Source organism: Lytechinus variegatus, chromosome 1 (genome assembly GCF_018143015.1).
Source record: "Lytechinus variegatus isolate NC3 chromosome 1, Lvar_3.0, whole genome shotgun sequence".
NCBI classification, from domain to species: Eukaryota; Metazoa; Echinodermata; class Echinoidea; order Temnopleuroida; family Toxopneustidae; genus Lytechinus; species Lytechinus variegatus.
In genome coordinates this window covers 87,768,861-87,789,639 of record NC_054740.1, presented here as the reverse complement: position 1 = coordinate 87,789,639, position 20,779 = coordinate 87,768,861, and the positions used below count along the sequence as shown (strand labels likewise).

At 34.7% G+C, this 20,779-nt stretch overlaps 1 protein-coding gene across 1 annotated transcript; it reads right to left on the bottom strand.

Annotated features, from left to right (window-relative positions):
- Positions 1-4,443: 4,443 nt before the first annotated feature.
- LOC121426904 (bystin-like) lies at positions 4,444-16,044 on the bottom strand. The gene is made up of 10 exons (XM_041623315.1): positions 15,829-16,044; positions 13,879-13,964; positions 13,300-13,420; positions 12,158-12,290; positions 11,799-11,938; positions 11,326-11,423; positions 10,681-10,759; positions 9,290-9,355; positions 8,560-8,768; positions 4,444-7,443 (listed from the first exon to the last, which is right to left on the bottom strand). Exons 1-10 carry the CDS (start codon positions 15,970-15,972, stop codon positions 7,230-7,232), a joined length of 1,290 nt encoding a protein of 429 aa, XP_041479249.1. The 5' UTR covers positions 15,973-16,044; the 3' UTR covers positions 4,444-7,229.
- Positions 16,045-20,779: the final 4,735 nt, after the last annotated feature.

Here is a 20,779-nt window from a genome sequence, read left to right as displayed (position 1 = left end):
CTTTATTATTTGTTGTCCAATTTTGATGAAATTTTCGGCATTTTGCTCAGTGGATTATACTCTATGTATTAAGATATTAATATTTTCAGCCCGGAACATCCCTTTAATTGATCAGACATGAAAACCACATACCGGTTCGACCGTTTTGCGCATAGATTTCATATAGGTTCTCATAAATTATGAGTATAGTTTTCGTATTGAATTCTATGTTCAATTCGCAAGAAATTTATTTTTGAATGCTCTTAAAAACGCAACTTTTATACTCAATTTTTACACAAAGTCCTTAGCGTGGGGGCGCCACACCCTCTCCAGCTCGATCGCTTCGGTCACTCACGCTGTCAAAAATATTGTGCCCCTTCGGGATTTTGCCCCCCCAAACTGAAAGTGTTCCGGCGCGCCTGTGCATGGCCACTATCCATCTCATGAATATGTATTTACCTACCAATGAACTTTTGTGCACTCCAGCAAACACATCAGCTGGCACTACTTAAGGAGTCACAGAACCTAGGGTAGGCTCTGAGCTTCTTCTTTTTTTTTCTTTTTTAATTCATAATCACCTTGAAATTCAATTTCATTTGAGTGATTTCAACTTATTTTGAGCACGAGCCAAATACATAGAAGCGACATATATTGAAATCATGTAACGATCAAAGGACTTAATATCCAATAGGTGATATATGACAAATAAGGCAAAAACAGCCAAAGAGAAATCATAGGCTTAATCCGCCAAAGGAAATAATACATTAAAGAAAGGAAATATCACAATGATTTGTAGGCTTTACATGTATTCCATTTTATTTTAAATATATTTATGTGGCAGTGATAGATACATGTCTGTCATGATTCAAGAAAACCTGCTTGTATTTTGTTCAGTCTCGCCACTATGTTTATCGAACAGGGATACATTTTTCATATTATTTCTTTCCTAAATTAGGATTCAAACTCATAACCTTGCCATTGTAAGCGCATGGATTATCCCATTGTATTGCATTAACTACAGTATATTATACAATTTCAACTGAACATTGAGTTCGATTTTGACTAAATCATTGAAAGAAACGATTTCTTTGTAACAATTTAATGTAGACAGATAAGATGAAACATTTCTCTGTATTCAGACATGATATATAAGCAAATGTGACAATCCATCCCAAAACCAACAAGGTTCTCTGAAGATAGCCAAAATAGTAATTTGGCGTTAATAAGCAAAAATAAGAAAATAAATATGTCTGAAACAGTAATTCGTCTTCTTTATACTGTCAACAATTTCAAAACTAAAATAATTTTCTTTTTAATCATTTTGCAGGGGCTGGTCACATATATTCTTTCATTGCAGGTCTGAATTTCAAACAAACCTTTAAAAGTCCACACAAATGTGAACAAAGTAGTTCTGTATTTTGTGATTAACTCAAAAACATATAATTATTTTCTTCAGAAGAGAACTGTGGGGGGCAGTTTAACCCTATACAGCCCGGGCTATTTTGAAATTGAGGGGGGGGGCCTATTAGGCCCTCCCCCCTCAGATCTCGGCCGTTTATCGACCGATTGCGACCAAATTTGGTGTGTGGGTGTCTCATTATGTATTTAACAAGAATGCGTTGTCAAATTTGTGATATTTATCATCATTTTTCATTTATCTAATTAATTATGCAAATATTCAAATTTTTTCAAAGAATTTTAATTTTTTTTTAGTTTTCCCCCCATTTTTTGAGAAAATGTAATGGAATCAAGCATGTTAGTAGCCAGTCATGTAATCTAAAAGACAGCTCACTCAACTGTATTGAAATTGTATAATTATTAGATTACAATAGTAATTAATTGTGCACATATGCTAATTTTTCTTGAAATTCTTAATTTCACATATTGATTACCACATCTGGGCATATATTTTTTGTTTCTAGTTGTGTACAGAAGAAATGTGATATTTACTTTATATTTTGACATTATATCATCAAAAAGTGAAAATACTTATGCAAATTAGAGATAAATGAATATTCATTAGCAGCCAGAAAGTTGAATGTTTCAAAGTAATTTATTAGATGTGACTTATGATTCAGCAAACTCAAGAGCAATCATGAATGGCATGTATATCTGGTTTTTGTAACTCTACTGATAACAAATCATAAATGTATGCAAATCATTTGCATAATTGTTTACAGGTCACATAGTATTTCATAAAGTGTCATCACAATCCACTATAAAAATGTGAAATTATTTTTCAACTGACACCTTTTAGGCTATTTTGTTGGATAATATTCTTGTTTCCTTCCGTGTTTCCAAATTCTTATGTATTTCTTTGTTTTTAATTTATTATGTATTTCTTTGTTTTGAAATCTCTATTTTTATTGTTTTTTAAATCTAGAATAGTTGGTGATAGCCAAAAAGAAAGTTATGTGAGGAAAAAAAGAAAAAAAACATTCATCTGACAACACTTTTTGTAAAACCCATACATCGTACACACAAAAGTTGATGGAAATTGCCATTTTCGGTGACATTGGTCACGAATATGTGCTATATCTCCGCAAGTGTACCCCCGATTCTTGCAAACAGGGTCTCAAAATGTGCGGGAGATGTAAAAGAAAAAAGTCATGAAATTTCAGCGTATTATTTTTTTGCATTTAGAAATTATCGCGAAAAATGTCGAGGGGGGGCCTTTTAGGCCACCCGGGCTATATAGGGTTAAGGCAGTTTGCCTCCTTGTTATGTATTATCTGATATCTTTAGACTGATATGTAAAAACATAATTCATCAATAAAAGGAAAGTGATAAAATCAAGCTGTACTTCACAAAGAATTACTTAAAATGGATTGAGCTCCTTTTGGAATGACACTGCTTAGAAGGTGGATATTGTGTTTTTAAAAAAGAGAGAAATTATTTCAAACAGTCGATAGAAGGCACTCCAGCGCAATCAAGCAATTAATCATACAATCAAAATAATGAAGCAATAGAATGAAGATTTATGGTTTATTATTTAGAGATCAGTATATTATTATTTTTTCTGCTATTTTTACAACAACCTATTATCTTCATAATGAACTTCCCCTTAAAGTCTCGGGCATCTTTTGAGATCAAAATTGAGAAGCCTGGGTGCTTGTTAGGTAATTATGCAACATTTTGTAAGTGCAGGTCATACCTAAAATTGATCCAAAATGTAATTGTGTACACAAATATACATGTAGCATCATTAACAACTTGCTCTCAAGAGATTATTGACTAATAAAATATCAAGATTTGTTTTAGAGATCTGATTTCAAAAAAATATTTTTCTCTCCTAACTGCCATCGTTGTATTTCAAAAACATGATTAAAAACAATTAAAAACAATATTGATGTAATATATATATATATATATATATATATATATATATATATATATATATATATATATATATACATACATATATATATACATATATACATATTATATATATATATATATATATATATATCACCTTAAAAAATGGAGTGCCTCTAGCAGTCTCGCCTGAATTACACAATTCAACATAGCAGCAGTGCTGACTTTCAAAATGACAATAGAATGTTATTATTCATAAAAACACCATTTATAAAATAAAATGCTATGTTCATTGACCCGAAATGACATTTGACCTTGATTATGAGACCGAAGACTTGTGCAAGACGATCAGTGATACTTGATTACCCTTAATATTACCCTTAACTAGATCCAAACTTTCAAAGTTATGATTATGAGTTACAAAAACCCCCAACATGGCCAAGGTTCATTGACCTTGGTCATGTGACCTGGAACTCAAGCAGGATGTTTAGTAAAACTTGATTACCCTTATGTCCAAGTTTTATGAACTAGGTCCATTTAAAAAATTTAACCTTCGGTTAAGATTTTGATGTTGATTTCCCCAACATGGTCTAAGTTCATTGAAACTAAATTACCTTTGACCATGGTCATGTGACTTGAAACATGGGCAGGATTTTCAGTATACTTTCATGAACTTCATGAACTAGGCACATATATTTTATAAGTTATGATGACATTTCCAAAATTTAACTTTAGGTTAAGATTTGATGTTGATGCCACCCGCACCGCCGTTGGAAAAGCGACGTCTATAGTCTTGCTCTGCTATGCAGGCAAGACAATAAAAATTACACAAAATATGAATGTGAAACGCAGTGTGCAAGGTGAATTTAGTAACTGAACTGACTCCACTGGGGCATGTCATTAAAGGTCAAGTCCACCCCCAAAAATGTTGATTTGAATAAATAGAAAAAATCAAACTAGCATAAAGTTGAAAATTTCATCAAAATTGGATGTAAAATAAGAAAGTTATATTTTTTAAATTTTGCAATTTTTTACAAAACAGTGATATGCACAATTCCGTGACATGCAAATAAGACAGTCGATGATTTCCTCCACTGACTATTATTTTTGTTTTTTATTGTTTGAATAATACAAAATTTCTTTTTTTTAACAGATTTGACAATATGGACCAACTTGACTGAACCATATAGTATTAAATAATGTTAATTCTCATGTTCAGGGTGGTATCAATCGTTTTTTCACTTGACAATGGAAAGAAAATTTGAACATTTCATATTTTATAAAATAACAAAAAAAATAGTGAGTGGATAACGTCATAAGTATCCTCATTTGCATACCCAACACGATGCGCATGTAACAGTTTTGTGATAATTAAGCAAAACTTTAAAATGTCATAACTTTCTTATTTTACATCCGATTTTGATGAAATTTTCAGTTTTATGCTTTTTATTCAAATCAACTTTTTAAGGTGGACTTGTCCATACACAAGTGAAACACCTCTAGCAATGTCACCTGCATTACGCAATCCAGTATAGAAACAGTGATGTCTTTCAAAACAATTGTTTTCTTCTCGAGAGAAAAAAAAAACACATCTGATAAAAAATCTTAGGTTCCTTGACAAAGAAACTTATACAGTATTTCATTTAATATCATTTGTGATATCCAATTACATTCTCATAAAGTTTCATTTAATATGCTTAAATAAAAAAAAAATAATGAAAGAAATATCCATTATCATCTATATAGAGTGTTCTAGCAATGCATTAAAAACGTGTATTTGGTCTGCATCAATTTCCCGTGCAGTATGAGAGCATATCCGTAAAAAGGACCGAAATCTGACGAATATCCCATAGGCTCCTGTACACAATTTGCTACCGTATTGAATATGAGAGCATTCAATGCGCATGCACGAATGCGTAAACATACAAGGCGTACAACAATGAAAGCAATTCAATGCGCAGCATAGAGCACAATTACGCTTGATGACGTCATAATGAGCTACATGCCAGTCGCATGTCGACGACCAAAATTGATCCTATGAAATGATGATGGCACAATGTGATAAATGATCTATGACTTGTTCAATAAAATTGCTCCCTCTTTTTTAGGGGGGGAGGGATAGATGATAATAATTATATTGGATGGCTTTATTTCATGAAATACCAATAATATTCCTCTTGTTAGGGCCAATATTCCACTCATCTGCGATTTGTTGAATATTTTCCTGAACTCTAGGAATATTCCTGTATTCCATTCTGAGCCATCCAATAAAATATAATTCTTATCCAGGTTAATTGATCTGAAATGACCTTTGCTCTTGAAGTTATACTCATCTAATTTCTGATACCTGTTGACAATTACATCCATCGATGCTATGCAAAATACTTAAGTATAATTTCAAATTGTTGACCCCAAATGAATCTTGACCTTTGCCTAGTAACCATTCATCCATTTGCTGATACTTTATAACCATTATATGAAATACCAATGGAATAGGGCCTTATACTTTCAAAATTATCTTGAAAATTCAAAACCTTAACCATTTTTTTTCATAGCACAACATACTTCTTGAAGTTCATTGACCCTAATGACCTTTGACCTTGGCAATGTGGCCTGCAACTTTTGCCAGATAATCAGTGATAGTTGATTACCCTTAAATCAAAATTTCACGAAATACATCATTAGTCTTTCAAAGTTATGACATTTCATAAACACCTTGGCTACGAATTCACTGTTGTTACCCATATTATCAAAGTTCTTTGACCTTCATGTGACCTGAAACTAGTGCAAGATGATCAATGATAGCTAATTACCCTTGATATGCCCCCAAGTTTCATGAAATAGGCTCATACACTTTCTATGTTATGAAGACATTTTAAAAACTTAAACTTGGTTAAGATTTCTGTGTAGATACCCACAAATAGGTGAACCTAGATGATCTTTGACCTTGATCATGTAACCTGAAATGCATGCAAGATGATGAGTGATACTTGATTAGCCATATGTCATAGTGTAATGAATTAGGTATACGTATTGAATTATGACAGTGAAAAAACCTAACCTTGGCTAAGATGTCAAAGTTGATGAAGCCGCCGCACGATTGGAAAAGAGATGCTCGTAGTCTAGCGAGACAAAAATTACTGATTTCCACTAATTGTTGTAAACTATTGAAATTCTTGTATCTGATTGGCTCAGAATTTATCAGATTAAATCACCAATGAGATAATGTACTTCCTGAAATACTCTCCATCATGTTCTGAGAGACACTATATTTTTCACTACTCTTTGAAAAAAAAAATTCATTCCCACATGCACAATGCCTAGTATGTTTTGTATTTGTACAGGCATCTCGATAAAAAAGAGAGAAAACATACTGGCAAGAATTCTCACCAGAGGTTTCAAATGTACCAATGGTACAAAACCATGGATTATGCAGATTTCTTGTATTATCGCGATTCATTCAAGCATGAATTTCGCACCCGTTGCCAAAAGCACACATTTTTAACTGGACTTTTCAGAATAAACACGATGAAATAAGCTTAATTTTATTCACAAAATCTGCATAGCCCATGGTTTTGTAACAAGACCCCTTTGGAGAAAACAAGCCACTATTTGTATCATGGGATATCAGACCACTTCGAAATATTTAACGAGGATTATGAATATAACAAAAACCTAATATATGAGATTGGTTGAGTGACATATCATTCATCAATGGTCATTAAGCACTGGATGACATCAAATAAACACAATTATGTCAAAAAACACAATGTATTTTGTTTTCACAGTTTACAAAGATACGTGCAATCTTCCTAATGAATGAACTAGGAAAGCTCTCAAGGTTCCTCTCTATGATTCCAACAGTATAAACGCATTCCTTCTTTGCTGAAAAATGCAACTTCCCGTTATTTTTGGTCAGGCCAAGTTGTATGACCTCAGTCTGTACCCATAGGTTCTTCACAGTCTCGTGACTTTGAGTTAACAATTTCCCTGCGGATTTCTGATGTTATTGATGGATGGGTGTGAGCCCGAAGCAACTCCATAAGGGCCTCCTTCTGTTCTGACGAGATATCTTCCTTATATCTTTGAACAAATGCTAGAAAAGCCTGGTGCCACAAGACTGGTAGCTGGCGCTTGTCATGAACAAACCTGCATAGAATAACAAGACAGATCCACACTACAGAGTTAATAAATGGCATCAATACATATTCATTTAGCTCTGTACATTTTAGTCACCAAATGTTCACAATCACCGCAAAAGGCATGGGAGTGCTTAGGTTTCCAGAAAATTTGTCAGTGAATATTAATGCTTAAATTTTTTAACAAGAATAAAATGCAGCATTTTCTACAACAAATTTCAGAACAAATAACTACAGAATCATTTCTAAACAGTCAACTTTGATAATTAAATTCATATGGTTTGTATTCAAGATAAATAGAACTCCTTTCAAGTAATAATGACTACATGTCTATGTTAATGGGAATGAAGAATAATGATCATATGACAGAATTACAATTATTTTCTCTTTTTTGCAGTGGTGAAACTGTTACACCAAATACACATCTTGATGAAATTTGGTTTCACTATTTAAAGGACAAGTCCACCCCAACAAAAACTTGATTTGAATAAAAAGAGAAAAATTCAACAAGCATAACACTGAAAATTTCATCAAAATCGGATGTAAAATAAGAAAGTTATGACATTTTAAAGTTTCGCTTCTTTTCACAAAACAGTTATATGCACATCTCAGTCGGTATGCAAATGAGGGAACTGATGACATCACTCACTCACTATTTCTTTTGTATTTTATTATAAGAAATATGATATATTTTGATTTTCTCGTCATTGTCATGTGAAATGAAGTTTCATCTCTCCCTGAACACGTGGAATTCCATTATTTTAAGATTTTGTGCTTCAGGCAAGGAGGTCCTAATCATCAAATTCGTAAAAATTGAAATATTGTATAATTCAAACAATAAAAAACAAAAGAAATAGTGAGTGAGTGACATCATCGACTCTCTCATTTGGATGTAACTGGCTCGTTCATATAACTATTTTGTTAAAAAAAGCGAAATTTTGAAATTTCATAACTTTCTTATTTTACATCCGATTTTGATGAAATTTTCAGCATTGCGCTTGTCTGATTTTTCTCTATTGATTCAAATCAACATTTTTCTGAGGTGGACTTGACCTTTAAAAAAAGAAGGTTCCATGTAAATTGAAAAAAAATATATATATATCTATCAGGCTTTTTTTATACTGACCTAAGAAAGTGATATACCACAGCATCAATGACCCTGAAAGGAAGTGCATACTTCTTATCAATGAGAATCCTGAGGAAGATACTATTCACTCCGCTGTAATCCATCTCAGCAAGTTTCAGCATGGCGGCAGAGGAGTGAAGAACAGGGATGGTTGATTTGGCAATAACACTACCAACAATGACTGCCTCACGTAAAGTGCAAGTTCCAGACTGAGAGAGGAACAAAACATAACAAAACAATCAATGCAGCAATGCAAAAGCAATGAAAAGCAGTTCAGATGAGGACGAAGCTCGCATGTGACATCCTTGCCTCAAATACACGGAGAAAAAGATAATTCATAATTTCATATAATTAATGGAGCAATGACAATTACAATTTTTACAATGACAAAATTCAGAGCAAATTGCACCAAACCCTTATTGTTATCAATATCAGCCCTGATGCAATACATTGACAACACGCAAATTAGTCGCCACATCACTTCCTGACTTTTCATCTAAATGAAAATTAATATAAAATTTTACTCCTAATAAGTGAGGAAATTTTTCGGACAAATACACTTACCAGTTTGTTGATCACACAGTTGACGTGCATGTCAATTTTTGTCATAATCACCCCCCCCCTCCCCCCCCCCTGCTGTCAGAATAACGTAACAGATCAACCCTTGTTAGCATGATTAGTTTTTCAAAAAAAAAAAAAAAAAAAAACAGGCTATTCAGAATATACTCACCTCACAAAGGGGAAGGAGGATTCCTTTGAAGAAAGCAGCTGGTTTGAATAGAGCCTTCTTTAATGACTGAAAAAATTGAGTGAGTGAAAAAAATTGTTAATAGCTAAGAGGGTTAAGGGAATAAAGTTAGACTCCAACAGTCACATTGAACAACAATTTTGAAAGAAAGTCTTTAAAATTAAGGTTATCTGTTATCATACCATCATGCAGTAGTCTAGCAGAAAATGTCCATACCTGGAAAAATTGTTAAGTAAAAGGTTTTACATTTGCAAATAGGGAAAAATAGTGTCATAAATGAATTCCTCTTCATAGAAAACTTAACAAGAGTTGTATTATTCAAGTTCTCAAGTCGTTTTGGACAATATAGTGACAGAGAAATCTATACATTGCACATATGATTAGCACATTATGCTAAATATGACGATTACAGTCATTAAACAGGAAAATAGTGTTGTCAATGAATTCCTTGTTATAAAATACTTAGATGGGTAGTATCATCAATGTTAAGGGTTTTCTGGATCGACATTCACATATAGTTTTGATATTACATACATGCTACTTAGCTCATTATGCTAATTACCCTAATTATGATGACTGCATTACTTAAAAAATAAAAACTTCAGTCGTGACTGGATTCCTTGTCAGAGGAACCCTTAGAAAAATTGTTTTATTTACGTTTTCAGTATATATGTATCTGCTTTGAGATTGTTATTATATAACATATTGAATACATGCTAATAATAGGCTAATTAAGCTGAATTTACTTCAAGACCAATCTAAAACAGAAGTCAACAAAAAAAATCTTGTACTTAACAGCTTTTCCGAGTTTTGTACATGGCCTATGAGACTGTCTACGGGACTACAGTAGGTATAGATCTACACATAGTATATTCCGATTTCCTACATAGTTCGCATGAAGCAAACATTGGAAGTATTGGAAAGTAAAGGAAAAACCTAATTACACTGAAAATCAGCAACTCATATAAGCATGTGTATTATATTTTTTTTTTTGGGGGGGGGGGGAATACCTGTATACAGGACAGAATCCCATGCTTATACTCATTTTCTAATTTCTACTAGTATAATTTCGCATACATTTTTCATTCATACATGCAAACACTTGGGCGTTCTAAAAAAATTGTTTTAATAAGTTGTTCAAATTTCAAATTTTAGGATCGTTAGAACTGGATTTTTTGTTGAAACCATACACACCCATAACAGCAAACAGCAAACTTTTAGACAATAATCTGTTCATATAGATATCGCTTGCTTATGATATCTTATCACTTCTATCTAATATTCTGTTTGAAATGGACACATGACCATAAATTGATTTGGATAAAAATTTAAGGAGATTTACAACTTTAATAATTAAAAATATTATCAATTACCATATATAGGTGAAAATTCAATCTCTTGTATTCTGCAATATCATCCTGTATTCTTGGCAGTAGAATCAGATTGTAGAACCTGGGAGAGAATATGTTAAGCTATTTGATTATCATGAAAATATGATAGCAATTAGTATAACATTGATTTATACTCAAGTATACAAATAAAATTAGAATTACATTAAACTTATAAAACGACTTTAATTGATCACTAAAATTATTTCAATATCCAATCAATTGATATTAGGATTAATTAACTGACTCTAAATATGTAATTTGTTGAATTGTGTATCACTTATCTTTAACAAAGATAAATGAAATACTATGAATGCTTCCAAGCCACTAGGCCATATCTGTCATTAATTATTTTAGGGGTCAGTAGGTCTTTCTTTGAATGAATTCTCACTTTTAAAAAGGAAAACAAGTACAAAAATACCGGAAAACAAGCTATTTCAAATGACTGATGATTATTCATCTTTTATATAATGTTTATCTGTAATTTATGTTTAATAGCATAAGTCCTGTACTGAAAAAAAAGGGTTCATTGTACTTCACTTTGTTTACATATTGAATACAGGTGATATAAAAAAAATGTTCATTGTCTAAAGGTGTTCATTTTCATTTGATTTTAGGAATGAAACTTACCTTTGAGCCATCTTAGCATTCAGATTACTGGAAAAGATTCTTGTTGCTTGATACATAGAAGCAGCTGTCCATTTGTCAGGCTCTGTGATATACAATATCTAGAGAGGTAAAACACATGAAGACACATATAATGATAGTGGCAGTAAATGATAATAAAAATAAGATGATGATGAAGAGGAGGATCAACATCAATGATGAGGGTGACAATGGTGGCACTTGTGATGATAATGAATGATGATAAGAATGTGGAGAAGAAATGGGAGAAGCAACTCTGATACCATAGATGATAATAATATTCAACATTTATATAGCACTTAATGCATACTATTAGCCACGCTTTAGCACGGCTACCCTGATCGGCACTCGAGCATTCAAGGAATTCTGTCCTGCCGGGTACTAATTTACTACACCTGGGTGGAGAGTGGCACATGTCGATAACAAACAACTGTGAAAAATAGAAATAATTTTCTCACCTGTTCCCATGATTTTAGTGCTGGGAGAATCTTAATTGCCTTGGGTAGTTTACCACTACGATACCGAGAGAGAATCTGGCCTACACCTTTGTAAACCTGCACAACACGATCATCCAGCTCAGGAAGAGCCATTCCAGATTCTGTATTAAAGGAGGGGAAATGGGTAAAGGTGGATCGATTTAAGATCATTTTAAATCATTTCAATTATGATTATATCAGTGCTTCAGCTAATATCATCACTATTAATGCTTTTATTCATGCTGTCATTATCAAAGATTCAACGTAACACGTTTATCCAACCAAAATCATCATTATTGCTGTTACCATTACGAAAGAATTCTTCCAATTATTGTTATCACCTGTCATCTGTGATGCTACCTCTGTCTTCTTCTCTGTTAGTTTCTCCATGATGATGTCAGCTAGAGTCCGTCTCATTGGTGCATCCTTTGCCATGAACTGTTCAAGCGCCCTCTCATCTTCTTCATCTACATCCTACATTACAGACAAGAGAATTGTACAAACATTATTCAGAAAGAATATCTCCCTTTTCTTTTTTCCCTCACCATTCTGAAAATTTTCACAAAAAAAACTTTGGACTGGACACATAAATGTGTGTAAAGTAAACAGGTGCCCAGCCAAGTGGCATCATTTCTTTATTCAATAAGAAAATGACTGGCCAAGGTTTTTTCCCCCAGAAAATCATATATTTCTTTCAACCTTTTATGAGATTTCTGGCACACTTACTCAAGAATACAAAGAATATTGTCCATTAAATTTTGTGTGAAGTTAAAAGAAAATCATGTTCAATCTTCAGTTAAATAATTAGGTGGACAAACATGGCCCCACTCCATGTCTGACTTTTATGCTCCCTCAAACCAACTTAAAAAAACTGATTTCCTTTCAATTGAATAATAATGAAATAATTGCATTGGTTTTCAAACATTATTTCTGAATACAAAAGGACCATATAATCTTGCCACTTTGAGAAAATGTTAAACAGGAATGCATGGTTATAACACCAGAAATCCTGATAATTACGATGAAGAATGCAAAAATACAGCATTTCTTCTTTTAGATTCAAAGTACCTTAGTTTAATTTGGAATTTTCTTCCTCATCATATAAAACAGATTTCCTACAACTTAATAACCGTATTGTAATTCATCTCATTATATTTATCAGTTCAAGCCTTAACGTTTCCCAATTTGATGCATTTATGTATTAAATAATCAAACTTACATGTAGCTTGTACATGATATGGGAATGACTCAACAGAACATACAAGTACACTTTATTCTTTTGCAGTTTCCCATTTCATGTTCATCAATAAGAATGTTATGTCATCTGTCAAGTGTAACCTTTTTATCTTATCTTGTATCTTTCTTTTTTGTATGTTTGGTTATTTTTGGTTTTTATGTTTGCTGTATTTTAATAGACCTGAATAAATCAATAAATGACATGAAAATGAACATTTCTGCAGGAATTAGGTAGTATAAGACTTACAATCTCATCGAAGAACTGACCCTCATGTTGGGCCAACTCTTGTTCTTCTTCCTCCTCATCATCTGAACCACCAGTCCTTGTAGGGCCAAGACTTGTAGCAGGCTTCTTAGACGGACCAAGTCTAAAAAAAAAATATGCACTGATACACTTTACAGACTGTGACCAGTTATTACCTATCATAATACAGACTAAAAAGAATGTAATTTATAGACTGTAGGTCTAAACCAAACACTCGTTTTTCAAACCATAGTATGCATTGGTATACATGTCATGGTGTCAGTAATGTACAAATAATGATGATTAAAAAAGGCATATAGAAATAAATTAAAATGAAATAGAATGAAGGGAAATCCGTTGGCGCAAATGGCATGTGATATAATAATAACCAGCATTTAGTACATGTATGTATGCTATATCACAGAGTTTAGAAACATAGGACAACGTACAGAGATGAAAAACAAGAATACATATAGATGTGTTTACAAAAATGTAAGGAAGTAACTAATTAATTGGAGAATAAGTTTGGATAAAGGATTTTGTGGATGATAAGGAATGGATTTGATAAGAACACTTCCTTACCTTGTCATGCCATGTTCAATTTCAAGTTCATCCTGTTGAATCCTTGCTTGCTCCAAGATCTTTCTTGAAAGTTTGTCATCAACAAACTGAGGGAAGAAAACAAATATAACAAAGATAAAGTCAAGCTCTTAGCTGAAGTGAAGTTACGGTTGATCATAAACCTCCAATTGATGATCAAATTTAAAGATGCAAGCCTACATTTTTCCCACATACGACTATCAGAATATGACCCTCACTTACTGAGGACTCCAAATGATCGATGACCCCCCCCAAAAAAATGCCAGAATATGTGCCATATATCTAAAGCACGAGGCGGCTTAGCTCAGATTTAAGAAGCGGGGTCGCCGAAAACTGCACCAAAAACGAAGAACTACATGTATTTGGTTCTGTTCAGAGTGCAAAAGCTTTCTCGCAAATTTAGTATCGTATCTTCAAATTTCCAATCAAAAAAGAAAATTTCGGCGGCACTGGAAAAATTTTAATTTGCACAGAAATCAAGTTGACGACATGCGTGCGGCAGACCTTAGTTCGACATGTGCTCCGATCGCAATGCGGAAGAGAATGACCGCGGCACTTCCGGGTTGCACATGGCATGCGGTGCAACGCAATTCAGGGGCTCTTGCACAGTGAACAATTGTGTACAACGGATAGCGGAGCGTGAACGTAGCGGTCGTGTACATTTTTGCTTATTACATGACGTCATCCAGCCACTGCCGAGAACCAATTTATGAATGAAAATATAGTAAGCATGCGCAGTGCAAGCCTTTTATTTCCCCACACAGAATTCCACCAAAACAAGTGTGCAATGCTCTATCACCTCGTACCAAAATCGACCTAGAATTTCAATTTCCCGTATTTTATATGAATTATGAAAGGTATTCTCGGAGGATCTATTTTCTCATCGATACCGCACAGGTAAGCGAATTTCAATTACTTCTTGCTTTTCCGTCAAAATCTTACGAATTAGCGTGTATATGTCATCTTGTTCGTTGGAGTTTGTAGTCTATCGCAACATGCACAAAGTCAATGAATTGGGTTTCGGAGGGTCGCGTGAATATGTATGAAATTGCAGAGTTTCGATAATTTCCGATTGATACCGGAGAGATGCGATCACAAACCAGACCATTTACCACGTACACAACGTGACCGGATATCGTTATCGCTATCAATACTTCCGCACGCAGTCCGAAGGAATTATTTTTGGGACCACGTGGTCATGATGTGATCTGCGCGACTGACCAATCAGCGGAATCGCTGTGCAGAGACGATCTATCCGTTGTACAAAGTCTATGGACAATTGTTCATTGTGTCTTGCACGCATTGAGTTTTGAACGCGAGATGCGCCGTGTCGAACGAAGGCAGAGGGATGTCGAATCTTGGCCATAAAACATGGTAATACATTTCAAGATTTTATGAATTATTGAGATTGAATCTAAAATTTAACATTGCAATTAAAAATAGACAAATATATTTAACAAATATTGGGGCAAATATCATTTTGTGAAAGGAAATTTGAGAACAAAAAATATTGCAGAAAAGGCTTAACATGTCGAATCTTGGGCATGCTACTCTACAACAGTGATAAACATTATTTTTATTTGATTCAATAAATGTATTTTTCGGGGGTCCAATTATATGTAAGTGTTCAATATTTGGGCACTTCTTTATTCACTTAGTTTAATTTCGTCTTTCATTTGTTATCCGATTTTAATAAATTTTTCAGCATTTTGTATTAGTGAAGTTTACTCTATTTATTAAGATATAAATACTTTTAGCCCAAAGAATCCCTTTAAGTTCACGTTTTATGAACTTAGTATTATACTTTCTAAATTATAACATTTCAAAAACTAAACCTTGAAATTGAACTGTTCGGTTATCTTCAATCACGACACACACGAATACCCATATATGGGACTATAAAATCTAATTGAGTAAAAAAAATGGCCTTACACAGTCTTCTTCATCCTTTCGTCTACGATCCTTTACCCGTTGAGAGACTTTGAGAGTGTCTTCATTTTCTATTTGCTCTGCCAGTGGTCCACTCGTAAAGATAGGGTCTCCTCTTTTTGGTCGATTCTTCTTTGTTTTCCCCATAATAATTATTATATCATAACGTCAATTATTGAATTAACACAATTCACGTGTACGAGCAGTACGGCCGAGCTATCTCTGGCTGGCGCCTGGCGACTAATAAGCACGCGCAAGAATTGAAGCTAGCAAATTAAAAGAAATAAAATTAACTATTTTCTTTTTTCTTCTTTTTTTGTGTGGGTTGTTGTTATCATAGAGTTGGATAAAGCTCTCTATTTGGTTGTTATTTAAATGTTGATTTTGTAACAACTGTTGTTCTAGGCAAATTAAGCTTTCGTAGTCATATTTTATTGGCTCATTTTTCCAGCATCTATCCAGGCCAGAGCCGAACCCCGCCCCCTTAATACTGTCGGCGGCGAAAAAAAGGGAAACTAGAGGAGAGGGAAGAAATAAGGGGGAGGAAGCCTACGGTGAAACAAATAATTTAAATGAGGGGACTCGGACGTTGGAAAGCTTAAAAACGAAATTCTTTCAGTCAGGTCATCAAATTTCGCCCACGTACGCTTCGCACTCGCAGTGAATGCATATATATGCCCAGGAGGGCAGGATATTGCAACACATGTTTTGTTTTTTTCAGTTTTGGACGCGGCTGCGCGTGCATGCATGCACTCATTAAAGGTCAAGTCCACCTCAGAAAAATGTTGATTTGAATCAAGAGAGAAAAATCCGACAAGCACAATGCTGAAAATTTCATCAAAATCGGATGTAAAATAAGAAAGTTATGAAATTTCAAAATTTCGCTTATTTTCTACAGTTATATGAACGAGCCAGTGACATCCAAATGAGAGATCGATGCCACTCACTCACTATTTCTTTTGTTTTTATTGTTTGAATTATACAATATTTCAATTCTTACGAATTTGACAATAGGACCTCCTTGCCTGAAGCACAAAATGCTAAAATAATGGAATTCCACGTAGTGTTCAGGGAGGAATGAAACTTCATTTCACATGACAATGACGAGAAAATAAAAATATTTCATATTTCATGTAATAAAATACAAAAGAAATAGTGAGTGAGTGATGTCATCAACTCTCTCATTTGGATGTAACTGGCTCGTTCATATAACTATTTTGTTGAAAATAAGCGACTTTAAAATGCCATAACTTTCTCATTTTACATCCGATTTTGATGAAATTTTCAGTGTTATGCTTGTTGAATTTTTCTCTTTTTATTTAAATCAAGTTTTTGTTGGGGTGGACTTGTCCTTTAAGGGTATCAAAACACCGATTCTCAAGAAAAAGGGTGATTTTTGAATCATGTCATTGGTCAATCGCGGGGACGCCAAACGTATAGGGTGTTTTTTAGTTTTTTCTAAGACTAGCCAAACGTGTTTAGGGTATATTTTTCCCCGGGACCGGGGTCATATTCTGGCGAAAAGGGCCAAAGAATAAAGCACGCAAAAAACTTGTTAAGGGGGTTATTTTGCACGCAGAGAAAAAACTCGTTTAGGGGTGTTTGTAAATAATTTGGTCACGCATGTGTACAGCAATATATTTGACCCCCCCCCCCCCCCCGGTGCATATACTAAGTGATATATGGGGCTAAAATATCCCGATTTCAACTAAATATTGAAAAAAATATTCTTCTCGCGATTCGAGCTTTTTTAAAAGATTTTTTTTAGCGAGATACGCGGCATCCTGTCATTATACAAAATCTGAATATCAACAATTTCATTGGATCGCATAGTGAGATGTAGCAATTTATTCATGAACAGCATACGTATTAATAAACAATGCAAATTGAGCGCGAGCTAAATATCCTCTTCATATGCATATGATGAAATCCCGCAGTCCTCAGATTACAATCAAATATATTTCAGCTCGCGCTTAAAGGGGAATCCAGCCTTGGCCATAGAATGTTGTGTTGGGAAGGAGAAAAATGAATTAAACAGAATGGTGAAAGTTTGAAAGAAATCGGACAAGCAATAGGAAAGTTATAACTGTTTTAAAATCACTAATACCATGTAGATATCAAATTGGCAAGTGGGTAAGTAAATTATGACAAGGGGCAAGGACAACTTTCCCATAGGCCATGTACTTTATTATCAGGGATTTGTGGTTTTCTCCTAAGTACCCATTCCCCTGGGGCAGTAATCTAAATATAACCCAGGTAGTATATTGTTTAATGTCCTCATGAAAGAAAAATACAATTTGAAATAAAACTTTTGGAGAAAAAGATATTTTAGCCATAATATGTATTGAAGTACATGGAAGAGTTATCCTTGCCTTACATCACTATGACATCACATAAGCAGCCAATTTGAAGTCTCCATATGTATAGTGATTACCAAAATTTACAACTTTTAGAAATTCATAACTTTCTTGTTTATATTTGTCCAATATTGTTCAAACTTTCACCAATTAAAATTGTCTGATTTTTCTTTTTCTTATAAAAACAAGTTTTTATTTGGGTTGGATTCCCCTTTAATGTTAGGCATGCATAAATTGCTCAGAATGTCCCGTTACTTTTTAGGTCAAAACCGGGGGGGGACTAATTGACGCCGCTCGGACCACTGAGGCGCGACCAACTGAAGAAACGCGTAAAAAGGATCTCTTATCAAGATTCGGAACGTTATATCGGACGTAGGCCTAATACCATGGTCACATTTGCTCTACGGCGGCCGTACGGCGAGTCGAAAACAGCCGTTTTATTCATTTTTATTCATTAGCTGGTACAAAAATGTTAAAACGGCTGTTTTTGACTCGCCGTACGGCGGCCGTAGAACAATTGTGACCATGGTATAAAGGGTGCAGGCCGGGCGGATCCACCCTTCGCCAATACGGGGGGGGGGGGCGTTTTCAGCCTTAGTTTTCCCAATCGGCGGTTTGAAGGTGATGTTTGTTGTTTCTATGAAGGAATAGTACGGTGTTGTGGCTCAGTGGATAAGTCTTCAGACATTGAACCACAAGGTCCGCGGTTCAAATCCCACCGTAGCACTAGCGCCCTTTGGCAAGGCGTTTATCTACATTTGCCACTCTCGACTCGGGTATCGTAAATGGGTACCCGGTAGGAAGGAATTCCTTGAATGCCCGATCAGGGAAGCCGTGCTAAAGCCGGGGGTAATAGTATGCAGCGCTTAATAGAAACATCATTGTATTAAGCGCTAGGGCATGTTGTATATTATTATTAATAGTCATTTCTTATCTTTATTAAATCAACATAATAATTTCATAGCCTATATTTCAAAATTGCGAGAGCGAAATTTTTTAAAATGTATTTGTCCTAAAATTTGAACATCTGGGCAATGTTTCCTGAACAAGATGTGTATACAACTTGAAGATGCGTGAGCAGATTTTGTTTATATACCGTTTGATCTTATTCTTTATTTTTTTTTGTAATCAGCATGAAAAGGAGGATAAGGGTATCTATACAGTTTATGTGAGCGCAACTTGAACAAGGGGTACATATTATTTTAATCGTAGATTCTGAAAGGAGCGTAGCTCTCAAAAATGAAAGGCAAAGTCACAGTTTACCTTTGAGTGCCCATGATGTGACAACAAAGAGAATTCAAAATCCGTTTCTGAAACAGTCGTGAAAAACACGTCTGTTCATGGACAAACGGACTGTGAAACTATATATATTTGACCGTGTGCTAAAGACGACGCATTGAGACGCGTTATCATGACTGCAAGATGACAATGGCGATTCTCCGGCTCCAAAACCGGAAAATGAAAAGACCACCGCCAACAGCCGAGGGTTAACCCCCGGGGGGGGGGGGCACTTACATTGACGAGCGGATACCATGCGCGACCAAAAAAACACGTAAAAAGGATGTCTTTTTCACGATAGGGCACGTTACGTACGTAACGTGATAAGGGTGTCAAAAACACGAAAATAATGAAAAAAGGGTATCTATTTCGCTAGGAAAATTACGTGTTTAGGGTCGAATTTGCGGGGATGATAAAACAAAATTAAAATATTTTATGAAGGATGTCTTTTTTGCCCCAACACTTCGTGTTTAGAGTCCGATTTGCGCGAGGTGTAGAAGGTGGGGTCGGACACTAAACCAAATGAGGTTAAGCCGACGACCGAAGGACCCGTATCAATAAAACATTCCTGTACTTGTTTAGGGGTTCATTTCAGGGAATATTTGCCAAGAGTATCGTTTTGTTTCCAATACTTGTTAAGGGTAGGGTTTCACACGCTAATACTTGTTAAGGGTTGCATTTTCAGAATATGGAAATTACGTGTTTAGGGTGCTTTTCGAGACCCCATGGTCGCGCATGGTATCCACTCGTGAATGGAAGTGGCCCCCCCCCTATAAAACATTCCTGTATACTTGTTTAGGGGTTCATTTCAGGGAATATTTGCCAAGAGTATCGTTTTGTTTCCAATACTTGTTAAGGGTAGGGTTTCACACGCCAATACTTAAGGGGTGCATTTTCAGAATATGGAATTACGTGTTTAGGGTGCTTTTCGAGACCCCATGGTCGCGCATGGTATCCACTCGTGAATGGAAGTGCCCCCCCCCCCGGGGGGGTAACAGTAAAAAGTACTTGAGTAAAATAGATATAGTCTGCTTCGGCATATGGAATAAGATAATTGTAAATGGTTTAATAAATGAAATAAAATCGTACATGACATTAACAATTCAGTCTCTCAACAGGAGGCGAGGGCGGGAATAAGGGGGGGGGGGGGGGAGGGCGGGGGTCTAAATGTTCTGTTGGCCCTTATTCTCTCAACCTACTTCTCCCACTTAATAATAATAATAATACATATAATTTATATAGCGTCTTTTCCATTTTGATTAAATGCTCAAGGCGCTTAAGAGAGTAAGACATAAAAGTAAAGAGAACTAAGAGAAGTA

Excerpts from the sequence above, each read along its gene's own strand:
- LOC121426904 (XM_041623315.1), bottom strand. The coding sequence starts at position 15,972 with ATGGGGAAAACAAAGAAGAATCGACCAAAAAGAGGAGACCCTATCTTT. Across the intron at positions 13,421-13,878 it reads ATTGAACATGGCATGACAAG|ACTTGGTCCGTCTAAGAAGC; the intron begins GTAAGGAAGTGT and ends TTTTTTTTTTAG. Across the intron at positions 9,356-10,680 it reads TGAATTTTCACCTATATATG|TCATTAAAGAAGGCTCTATT; the intron begins GTAATTGATAAT and ends CAATTTTTTCAG.